We start from the raw sequence: 23,870 nt of genomic DNA, 5'->3' as shown, positions 1-23,870 counted from the left end.
CTGCGATAAAAGTGGAGGGATGTTTTTCATACGCATGTCCGGTTCGCTACCCTACCGGAAGAGAAATGAGTAAAGGGATAGAAAAATGAAAGGAAGGAAAAGTAACAATGTACCCGGGTAACACTGTTAACGGGTATAGACCATATCCACAGCTGCAGGGCTTTCGAGCGCCCGAATGCTCGAATTTTATCTCTTCTCACACCATTCTCAACGTCATATAGAGATAAAACAGAGAGAGAAAGAGAGCAGGGCAGAAGAGTCGTGAAGTGCCTTAATCATGTGATCAGTATCTCACCGGCTATCATCGTGAAATTTCATCTTCGGGAAAGGAAACTGTTGCCCCCCCCCCCCCCCCCCCGATATATATATTTTCGCTCGCGCTCTACCTATCCCTTTACTTGTCCTTCCTTTCGTTATTGCACCTTGTTTTCTCCTCGAGGAGGGCTTATTCCGCTCGGCCGAGACTTCTGACATCGGCGTGAAAAATTACTCCCTCGCAGAACCCATTCGTCTCGAAGCGGGCGAGGGGCGGCCGCGTCATTCCGAATGTAATCTGTTACGGCGCCTCGCGACACGCCGTCGCCGTCGTCGTTGAGTTGTTTTCATGGCCGCATTTTATACACTCTCACCCGAAACTGTTGCCGCGGAGCTGTTATAAATCGGTTATTGGAGACCACATAAAATACGCGCACACATGTACTTTTCTTTTTTTCTGCCGAATGATTCGCTTCTGTACTTATCCATATTTCCGCTTCCTTCTCCCTTCCTCCTCGTTTCTCTTCCCGTCCTCCCTCCGCTACCACTTCGGGCTTTCACTCGAATGAACAATTTTTTTTTCTAAATTCGTGGGTTGTTTGTGTGTGTCTGTGCGCCAATTCATTTTTCGACGAAATGTGTGTGTGTGTGTGTGTGTGTGACTTCTTTCCTGTTTTCTTTTTCATTTGCCGCCTTTAGTTAACCGTTCTTGACCTGGGTTTTCTTTTTTTTGGCGGCTGCTTTTCAAGGTGTCGCCGCCGCACACGCGCGCTTCTTATATAAGATTGGTTCTCCTCCATCCGGCGGCGTCGCTGACTTCTGACTGATCCAGTTTCCTTTTTCCTCATATGAAACCCCCCTCATACACACGGATTGCTCCTTCCCCCTCTCATCCTCTCTCGCTCACCTAACCGTGTAGGCCGGGCCGTTTTCCTTTACGGCTCTCCGGTCGAGTGGGCGCGCAATCGCCCTCGAGCGATCGTCGAGAATCGCTGTCGTTGCGCGCGTCGATTCCGGAGGAAATTACGGGAGCACCGAGGTGACGTCCGTTGCTTCCGGGACACGCAGGGATAGAGAGAATGGGGAAAAGGGGCGTTGAGGGAAGAGTCGAGAGAGGGTGTGTGAGAGAAGACCGTGCGATGTCCCGGGACATTCAGAGAGAGAGAGAGAGAGAGCTTGGTTTGGGAAAAGGCGTGTTGGAAAGGTGTGGGCAATGGGAGTGTTGGGAAAGGAATTATATGGTGTGTGACGCGTCGAGAGCGAGGGAGAGTGGGAATATGGAAAAGGAGGTGTACTGGGGGAGAGGTGAGAGTGGTGCGTGAGGAAAGGGATACGATGTTCAGGGGCACGTAGATAGAGAGAGGGGGAGATCTGATAGGAAAAAGATCTTTATTGGCAAGAGGTTCCGTAATAGGGAAGGTATCTGTAGTTGGGAGACGTGACCCGGAACCGGCGTGCGAGCTGTAAGGGATGGGAAGGCGGGCGACACGTGTCGGCGGGATGGCTCAGATTCTGAAGCCTGTATAATATTATGCCTGAAAATGCCCTGAAGGAACGATGGAACTGTAATTTGCGGATAGAGGCTTCAGAAAACCGAACTTTGTTGTAGACAACAACGAGGAAGTCATGGTCGAGGGACCAGACTGAGAAGCACCGCTTCCGATCGGTGAAGTTGTCTTTCGACCGGTACAACGTCGTCATTCTGCTGCTGACAACGTGGCAATAATTGAAACTCTTCAGAATGCAAGGGGCGCAGCCTGTGAATTCTTGACTATATTTTATTGCAATAGCAATAATATAAACACTCCAGGCTAATTTTTTGCCGTCGGCGTTGCCGTGATGTTCCGTATAAAGTCAAGGGCCATAACACGGTCACCACGCGCGGTATGCTCTGAACATCGGCGGCTTAATCTCGCGCGCGGAAGGTAGGAAAGCAGGGAGGAAGCGCGCCGTCTTCGGTCGTCCGCCAGGCACCGAGGGAGAGGGGAAGAAGGGTGGGCGGCGCTGTACTCTGGCCGCAACTGCCACGGGCCGCGTACGCGGGGCCCGCATCTTGAGAGCGATCTGCGTTGGGGGCAGAGTCTAGGTGTGCCGATGGCTTACACCTTTGTGCGTTCTGTGTTCTCGCCGCTCAGTTTGCGTTGAAGCGACATAGAGCACGAAGATGACTTCGCTCGCTGCTGCTGCCGCGCTTCCTTACGCCAGCGTTTTGACAGCCAGTGTTCGCGGTCATCGAGTGCGATGTGTTCATGCTTTCCAGTGCGCGCTGACACCGTTATTGTTAATTCGGTTAATAAGCGAGTATTTAAAAGTTTATACGGAAGATAAAACTACTATATTTACTTTGTATAGCCGTATATAATTTGCTATCGCAATAGATGTTTCGCCTTTCGGGCGAAACTGCCACTTTAATTTGTTTTTGTTTTTTTTTGTGAGAGCGCGACAGGGTACCTGCCAAGAATCGACTCAGCAGGAAAGCCAACGGCGGTGTCGCAAGCTTGCTTCAACAATCAATCAGTGAATCACTGAATTAGTTAGTAAAAATGAGGGAAACGATGTCATACGGCCTCAAGTAGCATGAAACTACAAAGAAAATCTATACGGGTTTCTCAAGAAAGAAATCTTCGTTCCGGACACACACAAAAAAAGCATGGCCTGGTGCCAGTGACTGATCCCAGGACCAGCGCTATTCCGTTGCCACAGCCACACTATACCTGGGCTATCTAACTAGGAGGCAAGCAGATCTCATGGCGAGGTCAGATGAATCGAGATACCTCGAAGAGCAATCCTGTACACTGAACGAATGACTATGTTCTGCGGAAATCCGCACTCAACCTTGCGAACTTTCGCAGAACGCGTTTTGCGATTCAGTCAACAAATCAATAAATTGATCAACCAATCCTTCATCTCACTGTCAAATCACTAGAGCAAGTGACACGGTGTGTCCTGCTAACGCTGGGATTACGGAGAAGACGTGCTCAGCGACAACCACCACAGCCTCCGATACTTGCAGACCGCAGCGAAAGAGGCACCGTTCCTTTGTGCGCGGATAGTTGGTAGCAAGTAGAGTGGAGTAGCAGCAACTGCCGTCGTCTTTTCCGCGCTCTTTTCGTGACCGCGGACAAAAGGACATGCGAGGCGGAACGAACAGAATGCGAGGCTGCTCACGTGGGCGGATTGTGCTTCACTTGTCGTGCGCAGAATCCGCGTCACTAGATGCACAGCGAGCTGGCGGCAAGGCTATGGACCTGGCGAACAACACCGACAACTCCTTCGCTTCGTTCTCTGCTGCTATTGTTGAACAAGCGGCGTTCGCAGTGGCCCTTATATATATCTCTCGTGGACGGTGTTGCTTGTTCCGTTTCTTTTTGTTCCCTTCCCTGCATCGTCATTGAGCTTTTCTTTCCCTGACGGCTCTGTTTACCAGAGCAGAGAGAGAGAGAGAGAGAGAGAGAGAGAGAGAAAAGATGCGCTGGCTTAGAAACGGTCGTAGCGACCCCCCAGGGAGCTCGCCGTCATAACCCGTGTAGCGAGTGCTTTTGCGGGGATTTGGTCCTCTTCGCTGACTGCGCTAGGCTAGCGACACGTGTTGCGTCATTGCCGGCGCGTGTCTGTCAGCTTTCCTCTCGCGTCGCATCGGTCATCTGAACTGGCCGTTCGACTTTGATCACGTAATGGGGTCCTCGTTTTTCTTTTTTTTTTGCTAGCTATTTTTTATTACCACTCTCGCTTTAGATTTACTATACCCCCTTCTTAGACCTTCGTTCTCGCTTGTAGAGTCTTTTTTTTCTTTCTTCTCCTAACCTGGATATCAATTTCTGAGACAGTGTATTGTACGTGCACTTTCTTTTTTCTATGCTAACCGATTTTAGAATGTCCCTGAACGCGGGATCGTACGGAAGTATGGCTAGTGCTTGGAGGTATGTATGTGAGGATCACTGCCGATTTCTCTAAACCAGCCACCTCTATAGACGCACCTTGGAGAGCATGCCCATAAGCATGTCTGGATCTAGTAACATCCGTGCATCTTAGCGATCACTTTTCGCACATTTGCTTTCACTATTTCTTTTTCTCGCCCACCATTATAACTCCCCTAAAGGCAGCGACAGATTGCACAAACTGATTTATTGTTCGTCTTCTCTACATCTCTGCAACGCGTTTATTGTACCACTGGCGAAACGAGCAAAATCGAAAAGTGCTAGTCGTAAGCGTAACACCATACAGCGACAAATTCGACAGCTTCTTTTGTAACGAACCATTAATGTTGTACTGTGCTGTACATTGGACTGTAATGTTAAAGGGAGCACTTAATAGAAAACCATAACCGATTACTACTTAGTTTAGACAAGAAAGTGTCCATTCTGATCTTTCATCAATTGATGTCTGCTGAATGAACATCATGGCGGATTCATACCAGCCGCAACTTCATTAAAAATGTAGAGGCTTCTTGAAGTTGCGTAAGACTCAATAGTAAATTCGCGTTTCGTTTAAGAGTTGACGGTAGTATGCAGTTAAGTACAATCTAAGTATCTAGTACTCGCAATCTAAGTACAAGAGAACGCTCGTGTACCTAGATTTAGGCGCACGTTAAAGAACCCCCAGGTGGTCAAAATTGTTCCGGAATGCCTCACTACTGCGGGCCCCACAATCATATAGTGGTGTCGGTACGTACAACTCCGGACTAATTAATGAGCACTACAGGACCCACTTAGTCGTGGAAGAGGGAAAGCGTTGGAGAGGCCCCGGCCAGCACGGACGTGTTGGAGACAGTGTGGTGGAAGTCACGTGCTGTTTTTCGCAAAGGATTACTGGGACTGGTACCCCAAACTTTAACGTTGCCATAGCAACCGCGCTCCTGACGCTCTCGCTGCTGCTCTTTAGGCCTCCGAAAAGTGAGATACGTTTTTTCGGCCGTGTCTTTCTCGCGGCACATTCTGTTCGCGAGACAAGCTGTCTTTGGAGCGTGGTGCGTAAGCTTGAAAGTTGTATTTTGAGTCTGCGAATGTGAGTGTCAATCAGCAACAGACACACTCAAGTAATCACGGCGCGGGTCTTCGTCGTCTTCTTCAACATGCCACAGAAAAGCACAAGAGCGCGTCTGCTTCACTAAAACTGTTTCAGAAGTCTCGTAGTCTTTGTTACGACGCGCGTCAGCAGCACACACTTCCGGCGTCTAGTAGCAATGCAAGTTCAAAGCTCGTGCCTATCGCTCCGGCGAGCGGATTGGAAGCGCAAAGGGAGATGGCACACCAACATGGCTGCATTTCCTGCTTCAAAAACGTGACGTCAGGGCCTCTCCTATTTTGTTTCTTTCCTCCACGCATTTAGTCAACGTACGTGATCTTACTGCGCATGCGCCGAGTAAACGCTAAGCGTAATTAAACAAAGCTTGACCAACCCATGCTGAGGACTCCCCGTGCGTATTGATCAGGCAATCTCCGTATAGTCACTCGAGTGTCACTAGATTATTTGACGCGCTGCACTAACACGTCACCGTCGTCGCGCCGATGTTACTGCAGGCTGCTAGTGATATTGAGGGAATCGGTAAGACGGCAATTGCACAATGTAATAAGTCGGCCTGTCTGCCGTATCTTCTCTTATTTAACACTCGGGGTGAGCCGAGACCAGTTTAATTTAACGAAGCAGCGATGCCGACGAACGCACCGACAAACTGACTCCCACACATTGCTCGTTATTGCAAAATTTGTCAGCGCAGTTTCCTGATGAGTTAAGCGAGTGAAATAGATAGATAGATAGATAGATAGATAGATAGATAGATAGATAGATAGATAGATAGATAGATAGATAGATAGATAGATAGATAGATAGATAGATAGATAGATAGATAGATAGATAGATAGATAGATAGATAGATAGATAGATAGATAGATAGATAGATAGATAGATAGATAGATAGATAGATAGATAGATAGATAGATAGATAGATAGATAGATAGATAGATAGATAGATAGATAGATAGATAGATAGATAGATAGATAGATAGATAGATAGATAGATAGATAGATAGATAGATAGATAGATAGATAGATAGATAGATAGATAGATAGATAGATAGATAGATAGATAGATAGATAGATAGATAGATAGATAGATAGATAGATAGATAGATAGATAGATAGATAGATAGATAGATAGATAGATAGATAGATAGATAGATAGATAGATAGATAGATAGATAGATAGATAGATAGATAGATTGATTGATTCTACTAAATGACACACCTTCTTTAACAACGCCTAGAGTGTTTGACACCCGTCCCTCAGTTTGACCTTCTAAGTGTGTATCATCACGCAATACGTTTCCACGCTGCTGTACCTTCGTCGCCTCGCGTGCAGCGTTATTTTTACACTACGAGCGTCGAGAAATACTAAACTGCGCGGGCGTCGGAGAGCAACCGATCCGCGAACGATTGCTATATATATAACTACTGTGGAGTCGTGGAAAGGGTGGTGCAAGCTGCTGCCTTCTCGGCGGCTTCGGTTACATTAGAGAAGCGCTCAATTAAGAGCTTAGCACGCCATCATTCTCCCCGCGAACGACGACGCCAGATCGCGGGGCCTCGTAAAGTGACTCCCGGGAGGCCGGCGATCGATTTGCTCGATTCGAGTCCCAACCGAGCCCCCTCGAGCGCCGACGCCGTTACAGTGCGTGTGTCGCAGAACGAACTGTACACGCATGCAGCGCCGATCGCTTAATCCTTGCGACGCCCTTTTCCGCGTCTCCGTGTGCCTCGTTGCCAGACCTTGGCGATCCCTTCCTTCGCGGTAGTTAGGCTTCACCTGACGGATTTTGTGCGGCGCGGGAAAGGCTATGCACAAGTCCCTTCGGCCATTCGAAAAAAAAAAAAAAAAAGTTACGCAGAGGCTACGCGCATGTCGGAATCTATGTGAAGCGAAGCTTTAGTAAAGCGGTTAATTAAATGCTTTACAACTGGCGGCGGCGCGCACAATCATTCTGTTCAATCCGTGTCTCGCGTGTGATAATTATCGCGCAGTATAACTAGTGCCTAACCAAAATGATTTAGATCCGGCCATGGTTTCTATCGAAAAATCGATCCGACGGTGTTTACCGCGGGCTTCTCGACTGTTCCTTTCATGTGTGATGGCGAAATGAATAATCAAAAATTTTGATCGCGTGAGTTTTAACGTCCCAGAACGACACAGTGAGGTTACGATGGTCGCCGCGTAGTGGAGGGCTCCACATTAGTTTTGACTATCTGGGTCTAGGCGTTACACAAGCAATTTTTCCGTTGCGCCGCCATCGGAATGTGGACGACATGGCAGCGGAGGCGAACCCACGGCCTCGTGCTGAGCGGCACAACGCCATAGTCATGGAGCCACCGCAACCGGCAATTGTGTATTTCAACAATGTCGGCAGATTACTTTCTCTGATTTCTAACCCTCCCGGTGGCCTTTCGAGGCAGACTGCGCGAATTTACTGTCCAGAGAGCCAAGCAGCGTGCGTCGGTTATAACCACCGACTTAGATTAATGCTTTCATATTTTGCGATTTCTCCATCGACATTGAGCAATTCGTAAGACAATCGCGACGCACGCGCGATAGCAGCGACGCGTAGCGTTCTCTCGGTGCAACTCCACTCACATAACGGCCGCTTACTGCAACGAGATCGGGACATAGCAAATGCTGTTATTCTACGTTCGCAAGACGAGTCCACTGGACGAAAGCCTGTATGCAGACGGAAACGAAGTAATGGGCTTAGCGGAACGGTCCGACTTTCTCGCGGAGACTCGTTGTTCGCGAAAGGCATAACGCAATAACGATTCTTACGAAAGAATCAACGTCTCAGTTCTGAGTTGTTATTAGATTTGAAGTTCATCATGCAGCGACTAGCTTTGCTTCCCGCTGTAATGTATTCCAGACCAGCGGCAATGAACCACCGGGCTACGACGGAAATAGATATGGGGACGGATACATATAGGATATAGTTGCAGTGGAGAGACAGCTCGGCCGAGTCAGCGTTGCAGCTCCTCGTGAAAATTCTCTACATAAATACCTGCAGTTGTCTCTTTTTTCTTTTTCTCTGCACGTAGCTCTGAGGCGAAGAAATGTGTCGTTCTGTTTTCTTTTTTTTATTATGCAAATCGTTTTGCTGTTGTGAACCACCAACTCGACCGTCGATTTAAATAAATTAGTCGCTGCGGTGCGAACGCAGCGAAGCACACTGGACGCAGCGTGGTCATGAGAGAAGAGAGCGTGTTAGCGTGTGCGTGAACGTATTATGCGGAATGTTGCGTTACCGGAGAGTTGGGCGGCAGCAGCGTCACTAGCGGCGCCATCTTGTGGCGCCGAGATTTACCAGATAGGACACGAAGCTATTGATGCAGTGACCAAGCAAGCATCTTTGGCGCTGTGTGCACTCCCCACTCCCGTTTTTATTTTTTATTTGCTTTCTTATTACACACATTTTCTTTCACTCAAACCTGACGAATGCAGAGGCCATCTTTGTATGGGACTCTTCCTCCGATGTTTCAGGGCAGGCTCCTTTGATTTGTTCGTGCGTGATGCATTAGTGCGTGTGGCGAACGAATCCTGCACTCCTTTATGGTCATAACTCGAGGCCTTGAATGTTATGACTGATTACTAGTTATATGTAGTTACTAATTAAAATGGCTAGTTATATATAGCCGTTTGTTATTTAACCGCGGCGATCCGACGAAAACGTTCCCTGCCAAAAGTCCTGCGTGACATTGATTTGAGTGAGTGAGTGAGTGAGTGAGTGAGTGAGTGAGTGAGTGAGTGAGTGAGTGAGTGAGTGAGTGAGTGAGTGAGTGAGTGAGTGAGTGAGTGAGTGAGTGAGTGAGTGAGTGAGTGAGTGAGTGAGCGAGCGATCGAGCGAGACTGTTTCATGAAAACCGGCGAGTTTTGCCTGGTGCCTCGCTTGTAAGACTACTCCAGTTGAGTACGATGATAAATGATTTGATACACACAGAAGAAAGGGGATTAACCGAGGGGCCCTATTTTTATTAGTCATATCATAAGAAGCCAACAAACACTGACACCGAGGACAACATAGGGGAAATTACTTGTGCTTAATACTGCGGCAAGTTGTTTTTTCATCCACTTTCAATCCATTAATTTATCGTTTCCTTTTTTTCATTTATTAAGCACAAGTACTTTCTCCTATGTTGTCCTCATGTCAGTGTTTGTTGGCTTATTATGATATGACTAATAAAAATCGGGCCCCTCGGTTAACCTCCTTTCTTCTCGTTTATTACACAACGAGGGTCTCGAATCCGGCAACATTGATGCCTTCAGGTAGCGTGTGTGGGTTTATTGACCGGCTGCCTTCACCCAAAAAGATCCAGTTCTCGTAACGCCTGCGGCAGAAAGGATGTTCCACGTCTGCCGCCAAGGTCTGTGAGTGGTGGCGCTGGCTACCACTCCCAGGGTTCTACTAGGAAACATAAATGCCCAAGAAAGTGGATGGGGAAACGGCGCCGCGGTAGCTCAATTGGTAGAGCATCGCACGCGAAATGCGAAGGTTGTGGGATCGTTCCCCACCTGCGGCAAGTTGTTTCTTCATCCACTTTCATTTCCATTAATTTACCGTTTCTTTATTTCATTTATTAAGCACAAGTAATTTCCCATATGTTGTCCTCGGTGTCAGTGTTTGTTGGCTTCGATTGATACACACAGGACGCACGACAGTTGACATACACACAACATTCGTTTGAATCGCAGCAGACACTCTATTGAGAGCAACGAAAAGTCGATAGAAATACGACATAATTTATAAAACCGCTTCCGCAAGGGTTCTAAACTTAGCAATATCAACCGCAGAAGTCAACCAAGAGCGACCACAGGATGCCAAAACGCGCTCGTCCAGAGTTTGCTTGCATATTTCGTCGCACTGTTTGGCGGGAACGTGGCGTGTAAGCGTACGGCGTGACGTCATGAACGCCATGGCGTGTAAACGCAATGAGGTATTGTACACCGTTGCTAGTTAGGTAAGGGCGCTGTCTGCTCTCACCGCTACGCGTTTATTTATCTTCGTCTGTTCGTGTTTGTGTATGAGGTGCGGGTTGGGCGACGCAAACTCATCACTTCCGTTGGGGCGCGGCATCACTTCACCGTTTCCTCAGCTTCTCTCCGCTTGGCAACGGCTTGGCTTCGGCCCCTTCTTTACTTTACTTTGCGGCTTTATAATAGTCTCGGGCGAGGCCATTCGAGGCGGCGACGCCTCTTTGTACATAAATCTACAATGGCGTGCACACGTCGTCGCGCACACATTCCTGGTTCGAGACCCCCGCGTTTCTTTCTCTTTTTCGTTTCTTTTTCGTCCTTTCTTCGAGTGCTTTCAGGGCGTAGTAACGTGCGTACACGAGTACATCCACCCCCGACATTGTGTATTTTCTTTCTTTCTTTCTCTCTTTCTCTCTTTCTTTCTTTCTTTCTTTCTTTATCTCTTTCTCTCTCTTCCTTTCTTTCTTTATCTCTTTCTTTCTTTCTTTTCATGTGACTAGCTTTATTTGGATCTTTCAGCCGTATCTGCCACTGGTCGGTGGTTGGTGATCGGATTCGGGAAGGAAGACGTTCGTTCGTTCGTTCGTTCGTTCGTTCGTTCGTTCGTTCGTTCGTTCGTTCGTTCGTTCGTTCGGGCTATTCGCTCGAGCTGACAACCATCGTCGATGATTTCTGCACAATTTTATTTTCTTTCTTTAAGCATGCCCGGATATTTCCACTACTTAAGATAACGAGCAATGGTTACTTTTAATGAAACACCAAACGCACACACGTATAAACGCTATAGTGCGCTAAGAAAGCAGCAGCGCTGTTGAGCCCCAGTCACTGACACCGTGTTCTTGTCTTTCGCAGGCCGCCACCACTTGTGATCTTCGCGCGGCTGCTGTCCGCGTTGCATGGCTGCCGTCGTCTCCGTCTCAAAGGTTTACATCCTCTCTTGCATTCCCGCTTTTCTCGCTCTTTCTTTTTCTTCGCGGGTCCTTTTTCTATTGCTCCCTTTGCTGCAGGCGTCAGCCAGCGGAGGTAATTCACGGGTTAATCGGGTAGCCGCTCTTTAGAGCAGTAGCGTCTCAAGGAGAGCGGCAACGAAGCTAGAAAAGAAAGCAGGCAAGCAGGCAAGCAGGCCAGCAAGCAAGCAAGCAAGCAGCTGTCTAGGGGACTGAAAAATGAAAGTTAAAGTCACAACAAAGAAAACAAAGTTGATATGAACTATGCTACGGCAATAATGAATATAATAAAGTAAAATAAAATAAAATAAAGCGTACTCGCACCGCGAAACGCTTGATAAACCGGAAAGAATGCGAGAACGAAATGCGGGCGGCGACTCCGCCTCGAAGTCCCCCACTGGCTCCGACGTCATGTGTTTTGCCCAGCGTCTGCTCTGGTCAAACTCGTGTTTGTCGCGGTAAATGTGGAGTGCATTGGATTTTAAATGAGCCGAATAACGAACTTGGATAGTTTTGAGACGTTATATGCTGTGCCGTAGCGGCCCATATACGAGAAAATGCCTTGAAATGCCTTACGTCAGTAAACTTCGTACTGATTTACTGTGCGCTGGAGTTATGGCGCGAATGTTATATATATATATATATACATGTGTGTGTGTGTGTGTGTGTGTTTCCACAAGTTGCCGCTCTTCTGTCTTCCTACGGGTGCTGCGCAGAAACCGTTTTCTTCTTCCTCACCTCGTGTCAACGGGAACCTGGCTACCGCTACTCTCCCCCCTTCCCTTTCCCGACTTATGTCTCCCGCCTCCTCTTTTTTTCCTTTTCCCCTCTTTTTTTTTTTTTTTGACTGTCCTCCTTGCCCTACATATATGGGGGCAAGGAGGCCTTCCTTTTGCCCTGCATCGTTGCCAATAAGGCAGTTGCAAATCTGCCAAAGCGCCGAGAAAGAGTCAATCACTGTCACAACTGTCCCTTTCGGTTTGATGTATCTGAGAACGGCCGGGCACCCGGTCTGCTGTCTTCACTATCAGTGCCGAACTGCCACTTTCTTGTAAACCCTGATGAAGAGCGGTTCATTGACCGAAACTGTTGAAATTAAATACTTGTCCTGTTTACCTTGTACCATCGCTCAAGTTCTTTATGTTTGAAAGGTAACATAAAGAATTTCTCTTAATATATATATATATATATATATATATATATATACATATATATTCCATTAAGGCGAAGGGCTGTCTCTAGGGTTCGTTTTTTTTAAGTTAATAAATCGTCGACAGGAAATTACATAAACGTTATATGGTCTCATCTACCCTACGCATATGACAAATCAGTGATGGTGCCAGACCAGTGCTGCGCGCATAACAATTTAATGCTCCTGCAGCCGCTGCACACGGAAGAACGTGCACACTTTGTATTTCCCTCAAAATAGCGTTGACAGTCCCTACACGTGCACAAACTGTGTTTTTTTTGTGTGTGTGTGCGTGAAGGCATCGTTGCATCTAAAGAACCTTAGAGCACTGCGTGACGCCATTTCGATGCGGAATTCTCGTCCCGCTCGCTGGCGACTCCAAAGTGAGTCGATGTTGACGTTGCTTTTACACGTGAACGTGAGAATGATGAACCAGCGTCAAAATGCAGTGAAAGAAGTCGAGGGCGCGGTTTGGACTAAAAAGAAGAAAAAAAAATGCTTTCTTTAATCCCTTACCCCCACTCAACCCTGTATTACGTTTCTTCAAGTTTCTTCAGCTTGCTAAAATAATATTAATAATAAAAATTAAAGCTTTGTGAGTGTTAGCTCCACCTTGCCCTTAAGCCGCTATGGTCGACTTAAGCCAGTTGGATAGCGAATGTAAATGAGCGAGAGTTCAAAATTTTGATGTAGAAAAACAGGAAGAAAAAGAAAAGGCGGAGGAGGAGGAGTAGGACGGACGGACATGAGGACAACAACAACAACAACAGGACGTACATGTCCGAGGTAGGTGTCGTAACAGTCAAGAGCGAAGCGGAAAGAGAGAAAGTAATCTGTCCGACCGGAATCCCAGGGCAAGCGCATTGATGACGCTGAGCGACACGTGGGAGTCTCCGGTTGAGACGTCATCGTACAGTCTCGGAGCCTAGTCTCTGTTGTCTCTGTTGTTACGACCGTTAATTCTGCCGAAGGAAAGCGAGGTGAATGCGCCTTTAACAAGATTAGTGGACTTATTTAGACAGGGGCAGCATTCACCCGAGAGAATGTGGAAAGAAAGTGTAGCGTTGCCGAATTACGAGGACCCCATAAATGTTTACCCCAAGGAAGGCTTATGTAATGAGATTCAAAACTGCGGAACAAAGGAACGTGACAACGGCGCTCCTAATTAAGCGGCTTATATTTCTTTACAAATATGAGCTCGTAAAGAAATCCCGTATGAAAAAAAAAAAAAAGATAGCCGGCTGTATATACAGGGGTGCAGTCTCCTTTATTGCTAAGGCACTCCTAATTAGAAGCATCGGTTTCATACGTTCAGGCACGCGACATTCGGGCTTTTCTTAAACGAGTCTAAAGATAATTTCGCTTCGCTCGGGCGGCAGGCAATTCATTTTATGCCGCAGACCATTATGCAAAGGTCATTTCAGCACTGCGGCAATTTCTTGCTCTCTCTCTCTCTCTCTCTCTCTGTTTTAACAGAAGCTTTCTTTCATCTTTGCATCTGCGTAAGCACTTCAATATAGCATGTGAATGCTGCAGTACAGAAATATAAAAATTGCGAGATAATAAAGTATTGACTACTTCAGCGCACAAACATAAACATTGCTCGATGATACGCATAACTGTACGCAGCGCGTTTAGTTGTATAACGTTAATTTGACCGCAACGCTAAAGCTCTTCGATGAAGGTTTGCCATAAGACATAATGTTTGATACGTGTTATCCTGTATGTGGCTATGTGTTGCGAGACACTATATAGTGTGTGTGAGTTCAAAGAGTGTTTTTTGTTAGCTGTCAATATCCTACCGCCAATCGTCGTTCAATCAGTGCGTGGACCACGTGGGAGCACTGTTTGTCCTCGTTCATTTTGAATGTTCACAAGAGCACAAGCGAAGCAAGGACAAATTGCAGAAAACAACACGTTATCGCAAGAGGAAGCGTTAGCTCAGGACCAACTCCAATGCCGCCTATTCAAATACACGTAAAACGCAGAACCGTTTCTCTGAGTTGAATACTCGGCCGGTTTTTATGAGATTTGTTACATTTGGCATAGAATGTTAAGTTCTATTGACTGTTGGGAGCGAAATTTTCATTTAGGGCCGGAATTTTTTAAAAGGGCTTTCGAAAATTGGTATGTGTGAAAAAAAATGGAAGCACGAAGTTTACAAATTCGTAGCTCTGTACTAACAACAGATATCGTTCTGTCAACTTTGTCCATTAGAGCATACAAAGCGGACAAGTTAATTGATTTTGCCAATTTACATCTTACGTGAACTTGTTACATTGTTTGCAAGGGTTCTGCAAAAGTCCTACTCACATGTTAGTGACCTATATTTGAGCGCCACATATGCATCAATTTTGTCCGCTTTAAATGTACTATTAGATGCAATTCACACAATTCGGATATCATATTTCATTCATGAATTACAGAGTTGTAAACTTCATAGTCTCGTTTTCTGATAATTTGCGTTTTTCAACAATTTTTATGACTATATTGATAGCTTAAATCGGGAACTCCCTACCAACAGCCACTACATTTCAACTTCTTCTTCTAAAAGCAAGAAACCTCATCGCATTTGGTGCAGTGGTTGCCGAGAAAAATGATTTCTCCTTTCCCATGTATTTAGATGGGAGCCCCCGACCTGAAGCTCAAACGCCTTTACCACGAAAAGCACGGGAGCCTCAATATCTTTCCTTACAAAGATCAGTTCGCTATTAAGGACGCGTCCCTTAGATAAAAAGGAGGCAGGATAAGCGTGCTGAAGCATAAAAGCTTATGCCGAACCTGCTTAGATATTCATTTCAAAGAATGACGATGGGCACCGCTTGCTCAGGTTCATTTGTTCTATACAAAAGACCAAAATGTGACTGGAAACGCGTGGATTATCTCGTTAAACAGGCGAATTTGTTGTGAAATTCCTCATTGTAGTGGAGCTTTCGATGCCCGTATAACACTGAAAGCTGGCGAGGCCGTTTTGTCTATTTTGTTGTACAGGTTGTTTCGTAGTAAAGGCGTTCATGAAGCGGCGATCAGCTGCATTCTGTTGAAAAAAAAATGAAGAGGCATTCAGTGAACACTCATTAAACAAGCTCTCCGGAACAAGAAGGGCAATACGTTATTAAAAACTGCTATACGGTCTCAAGAGTCTACCGAAAGGCTCTTGAGGTGCACTTGCCGTGGTTACTTAGTGGCAATGGTGTTGGGCTGCTAAGCACGAGGTCGCGGGATCGAATCCTGGCCACGGCGGCCGCGTTTCGATGGGGGCGAAATGCGAAAACACCCGTGTACTTAGATTTAGGTGTACGTTAAAGAACCCCAGGCGCTAAAGATTTCCGGAGTCCGCCACTATGGCGTGCCTAACAATCTGATCGTGGTTTTGGCACGTAAAACCTCATCAGTTCATTTCTTGGGGTGCTTAAATTTTGAATTGAAGGAAGTAATGGTTCTGGACCGGCATTGGATAACGACACAAACCGCGAGGCACAAATGGACAAGCATATAAGCTCTTGCTCGCTCGCTAGATTCTCAGAAAATGTGAATAAGCAATAATTAACCGACTGACACGGTAGATTAAATGGCCTGACAGCACCCACCTGGCTGGCCTCAATGTAACACGGATTGCCGACGGTGCTCGGTCGCGCTAAACACTGTTTCCGATCACTCCCGCATGGTGAAGCGTGATCCTGATTTTGGTGAAACAGCACAAATGCAATGAGTGTGTCGAACAAAAAAAAAAAAAGCAAAAAAAAGCAAATGAAGCCCCTCTTTCGCGAGGATATCAGCAACTCCGCCCTCCGCCCCTCTCTCATCATTTTGCGTTTCCTCATATTGGCTCCCGTGTAAGTTTTGCCAGGTTTGTAATAAGCGGGATCCCCTGCCAGCGCACTTCGAATATGTAAAACACAGGAACTTCTATCGTGACTACGGGAACATTTGATTAAACCGATAATTCGTATCAAACGATTTCGTTACAACGAGAATTCTCTATTCAATCGCCGCGGTGGCTTAGTAGCCATGTCATTGCACTGCTGAACTCGAGGTCGCGGGTTCCCGGCCATGCCGGACGGCAGTCAAAACGCTCGTGTGGTTAGATTTAGATGCACGTCAGAGAACCTCAGATGGTCAAAATTGGTCCAGAGTCCCTTGCCTACGACTTGTCTCGTAGGTAGGCATATCGAGGTATTGAAACGCGCAAAATCCCAGAATTAACTAAATTAGAGCTCAACGTTCACTGTATCAGAAAAAGAGTCAACAGTCGGTGCTTAATAATAACAAAAATGACGATAAACAACCGTAACGTAAGCAGCCGCCACTACTACGCTCTGTTTTATTTTTTTCTGCTTACACGTGTCTTTACATCACCCGCTGTGTAGTATGCTGAACCAAACATTTCTCGTGTTCAGTTCACCGTATGATTTATTTTTCATAATGCACCGAACGTGCACTCTCTGTAGATCACCAAACCACTCGTTCTGCGCTTATTACGTCTTTGCTCTTCTTTCTTTTTTTTTCTCAGAATAGCTCGGTCTCGTTCTTCCAGTTCAGGTCGTGTTTCTCCGCGCACTTAAAGAGGCTCTTGGAATAGGAGTAGCGAACGCTTCGAAAAGCAGCAAAGAGCGCAAAGGAAGCGATGTGCGCTCTGTTGTGACGTGACGCTCCTTTGCTCCGAATCGATCTGCGGATGCCGCTCTTCTTCCACCGCGTATTTGTTGCTGTTCTTGTTGCCTCGAGACTTATATAGTGGCGTCCTCGTCTTCGTCTTCCTCTTCGTCCCGTCCCTCTAACAGTCATCTCGAGACTCTCGAAGTCGCCGCTTAGCGTTTTGTCGTTTCTCTATCCATTTTGGTTTTCACTCTTTTCTCTCCATTTCTTCGCGTTGACGTCCGCACTCGTTGGCTGTTTCCTCGCGGCCCTTTTCCTACTCATAAATTTTGCGCGAGTATCTCGGATCCAGCTGACTTCACGACTTCCGGTCCTCAGACAAAAATGCCGGCTCAGGGATGTCTGTTTCCAGAAGGTATAGGGGTTGTCGGCGAAGAGAACTGCTCATTTTATTTATTTATTTATTCATTTGTGCCGGTACGCAGGAAGCATGGGCGCCGATGGCTTTTTTGATAGCTTTGCTATTTGAACAGTAGCCACATGAGTGATCGTTGCTGAATGTTACAAAATCTTACCCTTCCCGTGAACTTACCAGAGCTAACGGGATATCGCAACACCGGATAACGTGGATAGTAACAGCGCTGGTACCGAGATCTTGTGACGCTTTATTGAACGAGAACGCGTTAGAAAGGTGCTGTGTTTCTTGTATGAACGAAATATTTCGGCAATGCGATCGACTATTCGATTTCACAAGCTTTTAGCCTCCGGCACAACTTTCTGAAAGCAAGGCAAGTTCTTGATTTAATAGGGTCACGTAATGACTGCAGCTGCGAGTGGAAAAACGCTCATGCGGTTAGATTTGGGCTCATATGTTGGGATAGGACATATGATTATCCTGAATTCCAGATAAGGAGCCTGTCTCGCGAAAAGGGTTCAGAGGAAGGGAACAACACGGGCCGCTGACGCTGGGTTCCGGTCGCGGGGCTACAGCTATGGGGCACGTGTGGGTATGGAGTACGTGTGCGAGGCCGCTCTACCGTTTGAACGCCAGGAAAGAGTCCAGCACGGACGGCTGCTATCAGCCGTTGGTCGGATCCACCTCCGACATTTGTCCTCGATCAAAGAACGCCAGGTGCGTTGGAAATAATCCGGCGTCCCCCACACACGACGTGCCTCGTGACCGCATCGTGGTTTCGGCACGTAAAATACCAGAGTTAGATTTTCTATTTTTTTTTAACCGCCTCCAGTGTCAACGTACGAGCCCTCGGCAGCTTACACGCCGCACTGTTCCACACTGCGCACCACAGCGGGCGCAGATGCGGGGGAGAAAATGCAATCCACGATTTAGCCACGACCCTAGCCACGAGCGCCGCGAAGCGCCGTCATTGGCTACATCCGCTCCGACTGCAGCAGACGGCCCGAACCGTTTGCTTCCGCCGACAGGCGTCGAAGCAGACAGTGGGCGCAACGGGGCCTCCTGTAAACGGGGTTAAACGACTCGCTCGTTGAGGAGCTGCTCGGCCACTCGCGACTGCGGCGTCTGGCAATGCGGCGCCGAGAGTTTTACAAATTGACGCGGAGAGCGCGCGCACGTCCTGAAAGTGAGCTGCAGCGCTGGGGAAAAACTGCAGTTGGCTCCTCGCGCAAGTTGAATGGTCGCGAAGGGTGGGAAACTGGGGAACTTTTGGCGGGCGTAAGCCGGCACAGAGTTTTCTGCACTAAAGTTACTATTCACGGCTTCTTTTTCTATACGAAACGGTGAATCTTTAAAGCTTTCCGATCGGGCCGATTTCTGCCAGGTATTTGAGCAATAAATCCAAAGCACGCCGCTCTTTTGAAGGGCCGGGGCATTGTACCTATATATAAGATGCTGTGGAACGTTAATGCATCGCGGGAAATCGTGTCCGTTTGTCGATTAAGAGAAGCCTAAGTTGACCCGCCATCTCACTTGTAAATATTAGTGTTAGGTACACTTGCGCGTCTCATATTTATTTTTATTCTTTTTTTTTTCGCTCTCTCCTGGAATCTTTTAATCCCATTCCCCATCCCTATACAGAGTATATAGCATGCCAGCGGTCGTATGCGCGCAGGCAAAAATCTCTGTTTTTGTAATAAAGAGCCTCTGTCTCTCTCTTTCTCACTATACAAAGTAAAAACTATATGTTCCCCTAACGCAGAAACGCTTTTATGAAACAACCTCTGGATCAAGTTGAATGAAATTTGTTGCATTTGGGATAGAAAGTTCAATTGTAGTGATTGTTGGAAATGCGTTTTTGTATTGAGACCTGAATATCTTTTTCAGAAAAATTGCAGGAAATTGGTACGAGTGAAAAAACAAACAAACAAATAGAAGCGCGAGGTTTGCAAATCCGTAACTCTGCATCGAAAACGGATATCGCAATTCTGTAAATTGCATCCGTTAGAACATCCAATGCGGACAAATCGGATACAATAATCCACAGCTTACGAGAATTTGTTACAGTGTTAACGAGGGTGTTGTCAAAGTATTACTCACATATTATTCGTATATTTCCTCAAAGCTTCAGAGAAACCGGGGCCATAGACAAACACAACGCTGCACCCAAATAATCCGGGTGTATACAACGGTGTCGAGACAATGCCAAGGGCCACGGAGGCGGCGGGGGCGACTCTTTCTGCTTGCGTCTGCAGTCTCTCGTGAGTGGGACTCAAGTACCTCGGAATAGAAGAGACCCGAGCCGTAGTGGGATCAGGAACCGGGTCATCGTTGTCTTCGTCGCGAGGCCTTAAAACCACTTGGCAGCGATCCCGCTCGTCGAGAGCTTCGCCGACGTCGCCGAAATAAAAAGCCAGAATCCTGATCCGGCGGGGCCTTCGCGTTGAGACGCTGCGAGCGCCCTGCGCTAACCCTCGCGAATCCTGGGGACGCTTTACGGCTTTTACTCGGGACTGCCGGAAGCCTGAGAAGTGTTCAGAGCCCTTCTTAAAGAGCGGCTGGTGGAGTCATATACACGAAAGGCCCGATGCTGGCGCTTCGTGCATCAGAGCTCGTGGGGTTTGTTTGATGCAGTTCGTAAAAACGAGACACGAAGACGAATGAATATGATTAAGCCGGTCGCTGAGATAAAGACGGCCGCTTATCTCGCTTTCGCAGCTGCACGGGTGTACATATCGCCCGGCAAAGAAATGAAAAATTAAAGTACCGCGCAGACCACGGGTACTCCAAAAAGAAAGAACAAAAAAATTCAGTGAATTTGTAGCGGTGAACGCGAAAGAAAGGCTTTAGCATTACGTTGCACTTTTTTGAGGTGCCGGATCCGTGAGTTAAACCGCGTTCGACACACGTCCTGCCTATTCAAGGAGCACAGCGCAATTGACCGTGGCGCGAAAAAGACCAGCATCAGCAGAGGAGAAAGGAAACCGATGGGCCCGATTTTTATTAGTCGTATCATAAGCAGCCAACAACGACACCAAGGACCGCGCATGGGGAAATTACTTGAGCTTATTAATTGAATTAAAGAAATGTGAACTATTGGAAATGAAAGGGGATGAAAAACCAAACTGGCCGCAAGTGGGATACGAACCCACGTTATAGCATTACGATTGCGACGTTCTTACCATACGATGCTGATTTGCATTAATTTGTGATTTCTTTAATTATATTAAAAAATGCAACAAATTTCCCCTATCCTGTCCTTGGTGTCTGTTTCTTTCTTATATATATATGTATATATATACGCACACACACAAAGGAAATGCCGGTATAATGTACCGGTATACGTTTAAAACACGATGTTCACATGACAAGAATTTTTAACACGCCGCTTAAATATAGGACATAGGAAATTTACATTGTAAATGATTAGTAGCAGACACAGCACAAAGCTGAACCAAGAGCTGCAAAATGGAATTGTCAGTCATGAAACAAATAAAAATTAAATAGAACCAGCAAAATTTTAATTATTCAAATTATTTTACATTGAACGCTCGCATTAAATTCTACAACCCGCGCATGGTAGATACCGGCAGACATTCGCGAACGCTGATTCATTGTGTGTGCCTTGGTACTGCGTTCAGAAGGCACTTTCGGCGTAAAATTTGTCGCGACGAAAGTCTGGAATTTTCTTATAGCCACGCGCAACGCGCATTACCTGCTCGCTAACTGTGGAACAATCATTCGCAGTTTGATTCGCAGTTAAATCAATCCGCATTCACAGAACAGTCGCGATTCGAATAGCCGAGATGTGAAGCCTCCGTGCCGCGCCACTGGCGGCGCTCGTGACGCTATCGTTCTAAAGCCCCTTAAACTCTGTAAAGTTGCTACACACTCCTCCTCCGCCTTCGCCCCTCGTTTCTCCTCTCTTTCGCGCTCCCTCCTCGACCGTGGCGCCGCCTACACTGCTCGAGCGCAGCAACGGCGCCAACATACTCCTCGCCGCTCCGTAGACGCTTCTCGAGCAAAAATGGCGCTGATACATGGCGCGAGGGCCCACGTGATGCTATTAGGCCAATAGCGACGCGGCGTCGGCCTCGGCCAGAGCGCGCGAGGAGGAGGCGGCATTCTTCAAAGCGTGGCACTACTTTACTAAGTTTAAGGAGTTTTATATCGTTCTCACACACTGCCAGAGGGCGCTCGCTATTTACCCAGTACTAGACAGTATAACAGCAAGAGCTTGGTGGCGCAACCCGCCGCCCCATTCCAGAGGGAACGCTCATAACATGCATACACCAATCCATCGATCCATCCATCCAGAAGTTGCCTTGCGTGCTGCTTCGGTTCATGTCCACCCGCATACAGGCACAAAGCCGCGGCCGCTCACAACGCCGCCCGAAGAATCCAAGCGGGAAGCTAAATCTCGCTATTTAACTTTCTTTAGGGCGTCGTGGTCGGGGGGGGGGGGGGGGGTGTCAGCGGGAGTGCGATCTCCGCGGTTGTCCCTACGCGTCCCAGCGTCGCCGCCGCTGTGCCACGTCAGTCTCGAAAACAGCCTCGACTGCGTGTGTAAAGATTCATAGCTTGTTCCACGCATGCGTACATTAAATGTCGCGGGATGGTGGTGGTGGTGAAAAACATTTATTTGCTCTATTTACATACGGAGCTATCGGTTCTTCAGATGGCTTCTTCCATCTTGATTTGCAGGGTTGGTGCCCCTAGTCCAGGGCCCCACTGAGGGTAGCTGCCGTGCGAGCACGCCTTACTAGCCCTTGCTGGACTTTCGGGATGTCGCTGGAAAGCACCCTCTCCCACTGTTCCGCACTCGGGTTTTCTATTATGGTTATTTCTTTTGCTTTTTGGCAGGCCCACGTGATATGAGGGAGATCGTTAGCGCGGGAAATCGACCGCTTGAACACGTGCGTCGATCAAGTTTCCTTCCGGCAGCAGTACCAAATAATCTTTTTTTATCGTAGATCACCGTTTGCCACTTGTTTCGCCTGTTTGCGTTAGAAGTGTTAAGATAAAAGGCGTGTGATTTGGACTATTTCCTTTCGTTCGCTTCTTGTGGCTTCAGTTATTATAGCCATACAAAATAGCAACAATAACAAATCTGGGCTCGTGGGTTGAAGGTGTACTGCTGTTTTCCTAGTTGACATGCTGGACCTGCATGCCACTAGCCGTTGGCGTCAACAAACTGCTCCCAGCTTCGATCACGTGGGAACTCGCTCTCTTACGAGTGTACAGATAAACTTCCGTTCGCTTGTCTTAAAAACAGTAACGGATTGAATAGATCTTTTCGACGTGTTATGTCACGGCCGCGCGGGAACGCTAGCATCGTCATGTTCTAACGTTCGACGATGGGGCGCTGTAGGCCGACCGCAGGTGTGTAGTTTTCCCGGAATCATATCCGCAGTATGTTCTTCGCGGCTATACGTGTATACGCCCGGCGTTACGAAGATGAAGCTTTAGCTCACATGTTATGGTTTGTGGGGACTTCAACGCACATAACATCATCTGGGACAGCGAATATAATGATTCCCGCGCATGCATTATAGAGTGCGCCGCAGAAAAGTAATTTGATCGTGTTAAATGACAGCTCTCCAACGTTCTCGAGGGCGTTTCGGTACTCAAGCTGTATAGATGTTACGCTCTGCTCACAAGACCTTCTTGATGGCGTTGAATGGTCAACGGACGCAGAAACGCACGGTAGTGGTCATTTTCCGGTCCTGGTAAAACATCGTGCACATACGGAGTGAAGGGACTCGGCGCTACTCAAAATATCCTAATTGGCAAAGTTTTCGCCACTATTTAAGTAATTCTTTGGCGAAAATCCGAAATCTCAAAGTTTTGCAAATATACTGTGTGAGTCTTACAAGATCTGCACAAAGCAAGTCATTGTTCTAGATGAATACGTTTCAGTTGACGAGGAATATAAACTTCTAAGAGCAATTAGAAGACGCACAGAACGTGCTTACCGCCGCAGTGGAAAACTGGATGACTACAACATGGCACAGAAAGTTAAGTCAACTTCGCACAGACGCTTACGAAAATTAGGTACGAGAATATGGCGAGAATACTGCGCGTCGTTGTCTCCTCTTACTGCAGTTCCCAGAATATGGTCAGTTGTCCAACCTGTTAGTGGTCCAGTTACCCAGAGCCATCGTTTCCGAGCCCTTGCCGTAGCTCGAAGCACTACGGAAACATTTGTTGCTGACGAATTCTCTTAACTTGTATCCAGACCAGGATTTCCCTTTACTTGCCTACAATTTACAAGTTCCGCAACATTAGCAGAACAGAAGGTTCGTGCATGCTTTATGCCACAACACCCTCAACTTGACGGTGAGTTATTGAGACGATTTGAAATGTGCTCTTTCGTCATGCCGTACTAAGACAACCGTAAGCCTACACGGTGTTACGTATGTGATGTTAAAGAACCTCGGTCCAGCAGGAAGAACGACT

General features: G+C 47.2%; 1 protein-coding gene across 1 annotated transcript in view; it reads left to right on the top strand.

Annotated features, from left to right (window-relative positions):
- LOC126547238 (uncharacterized) overlaps window positions 1-23,870 on the top strand; it is a 359,216-nt gene that overhangs the window by 186,124 nt on the left and 149,222 nt on the right. The window contains exon 3 of the mRNA XM_050195188.3: window positions 11,114-11,184. Coding sequence (XP_050051145.1) covers window positions 11,158-11,184 — 27 coding nt within the window. The 5' untranslated portion in view covers window positions 11,114-11,157. The remainder of the gene's footprint in view (window positions 1-11,113; window positions 11,185-23,870) is intronic.

Source organism: Dermacentor andersoni, chromosome 3 (assembly GCF_023375885.2).
Source record: "Dermacentor andersoni chromosome 3, qqDerAnde1_hic_scaffold, whole genome shotgun sequence".
Taxonomy (NCBI): Eukaryota; Metazoa; Arthropoda; class Arachnida; order Ixodida; family Ixodidae; genus Dermacentor; species Dermacentor andersoni.
Note: the sequence above shows the minus strand (reverse complement) of the source record. Positions and strands in the feature narration are given on the sequence as shown.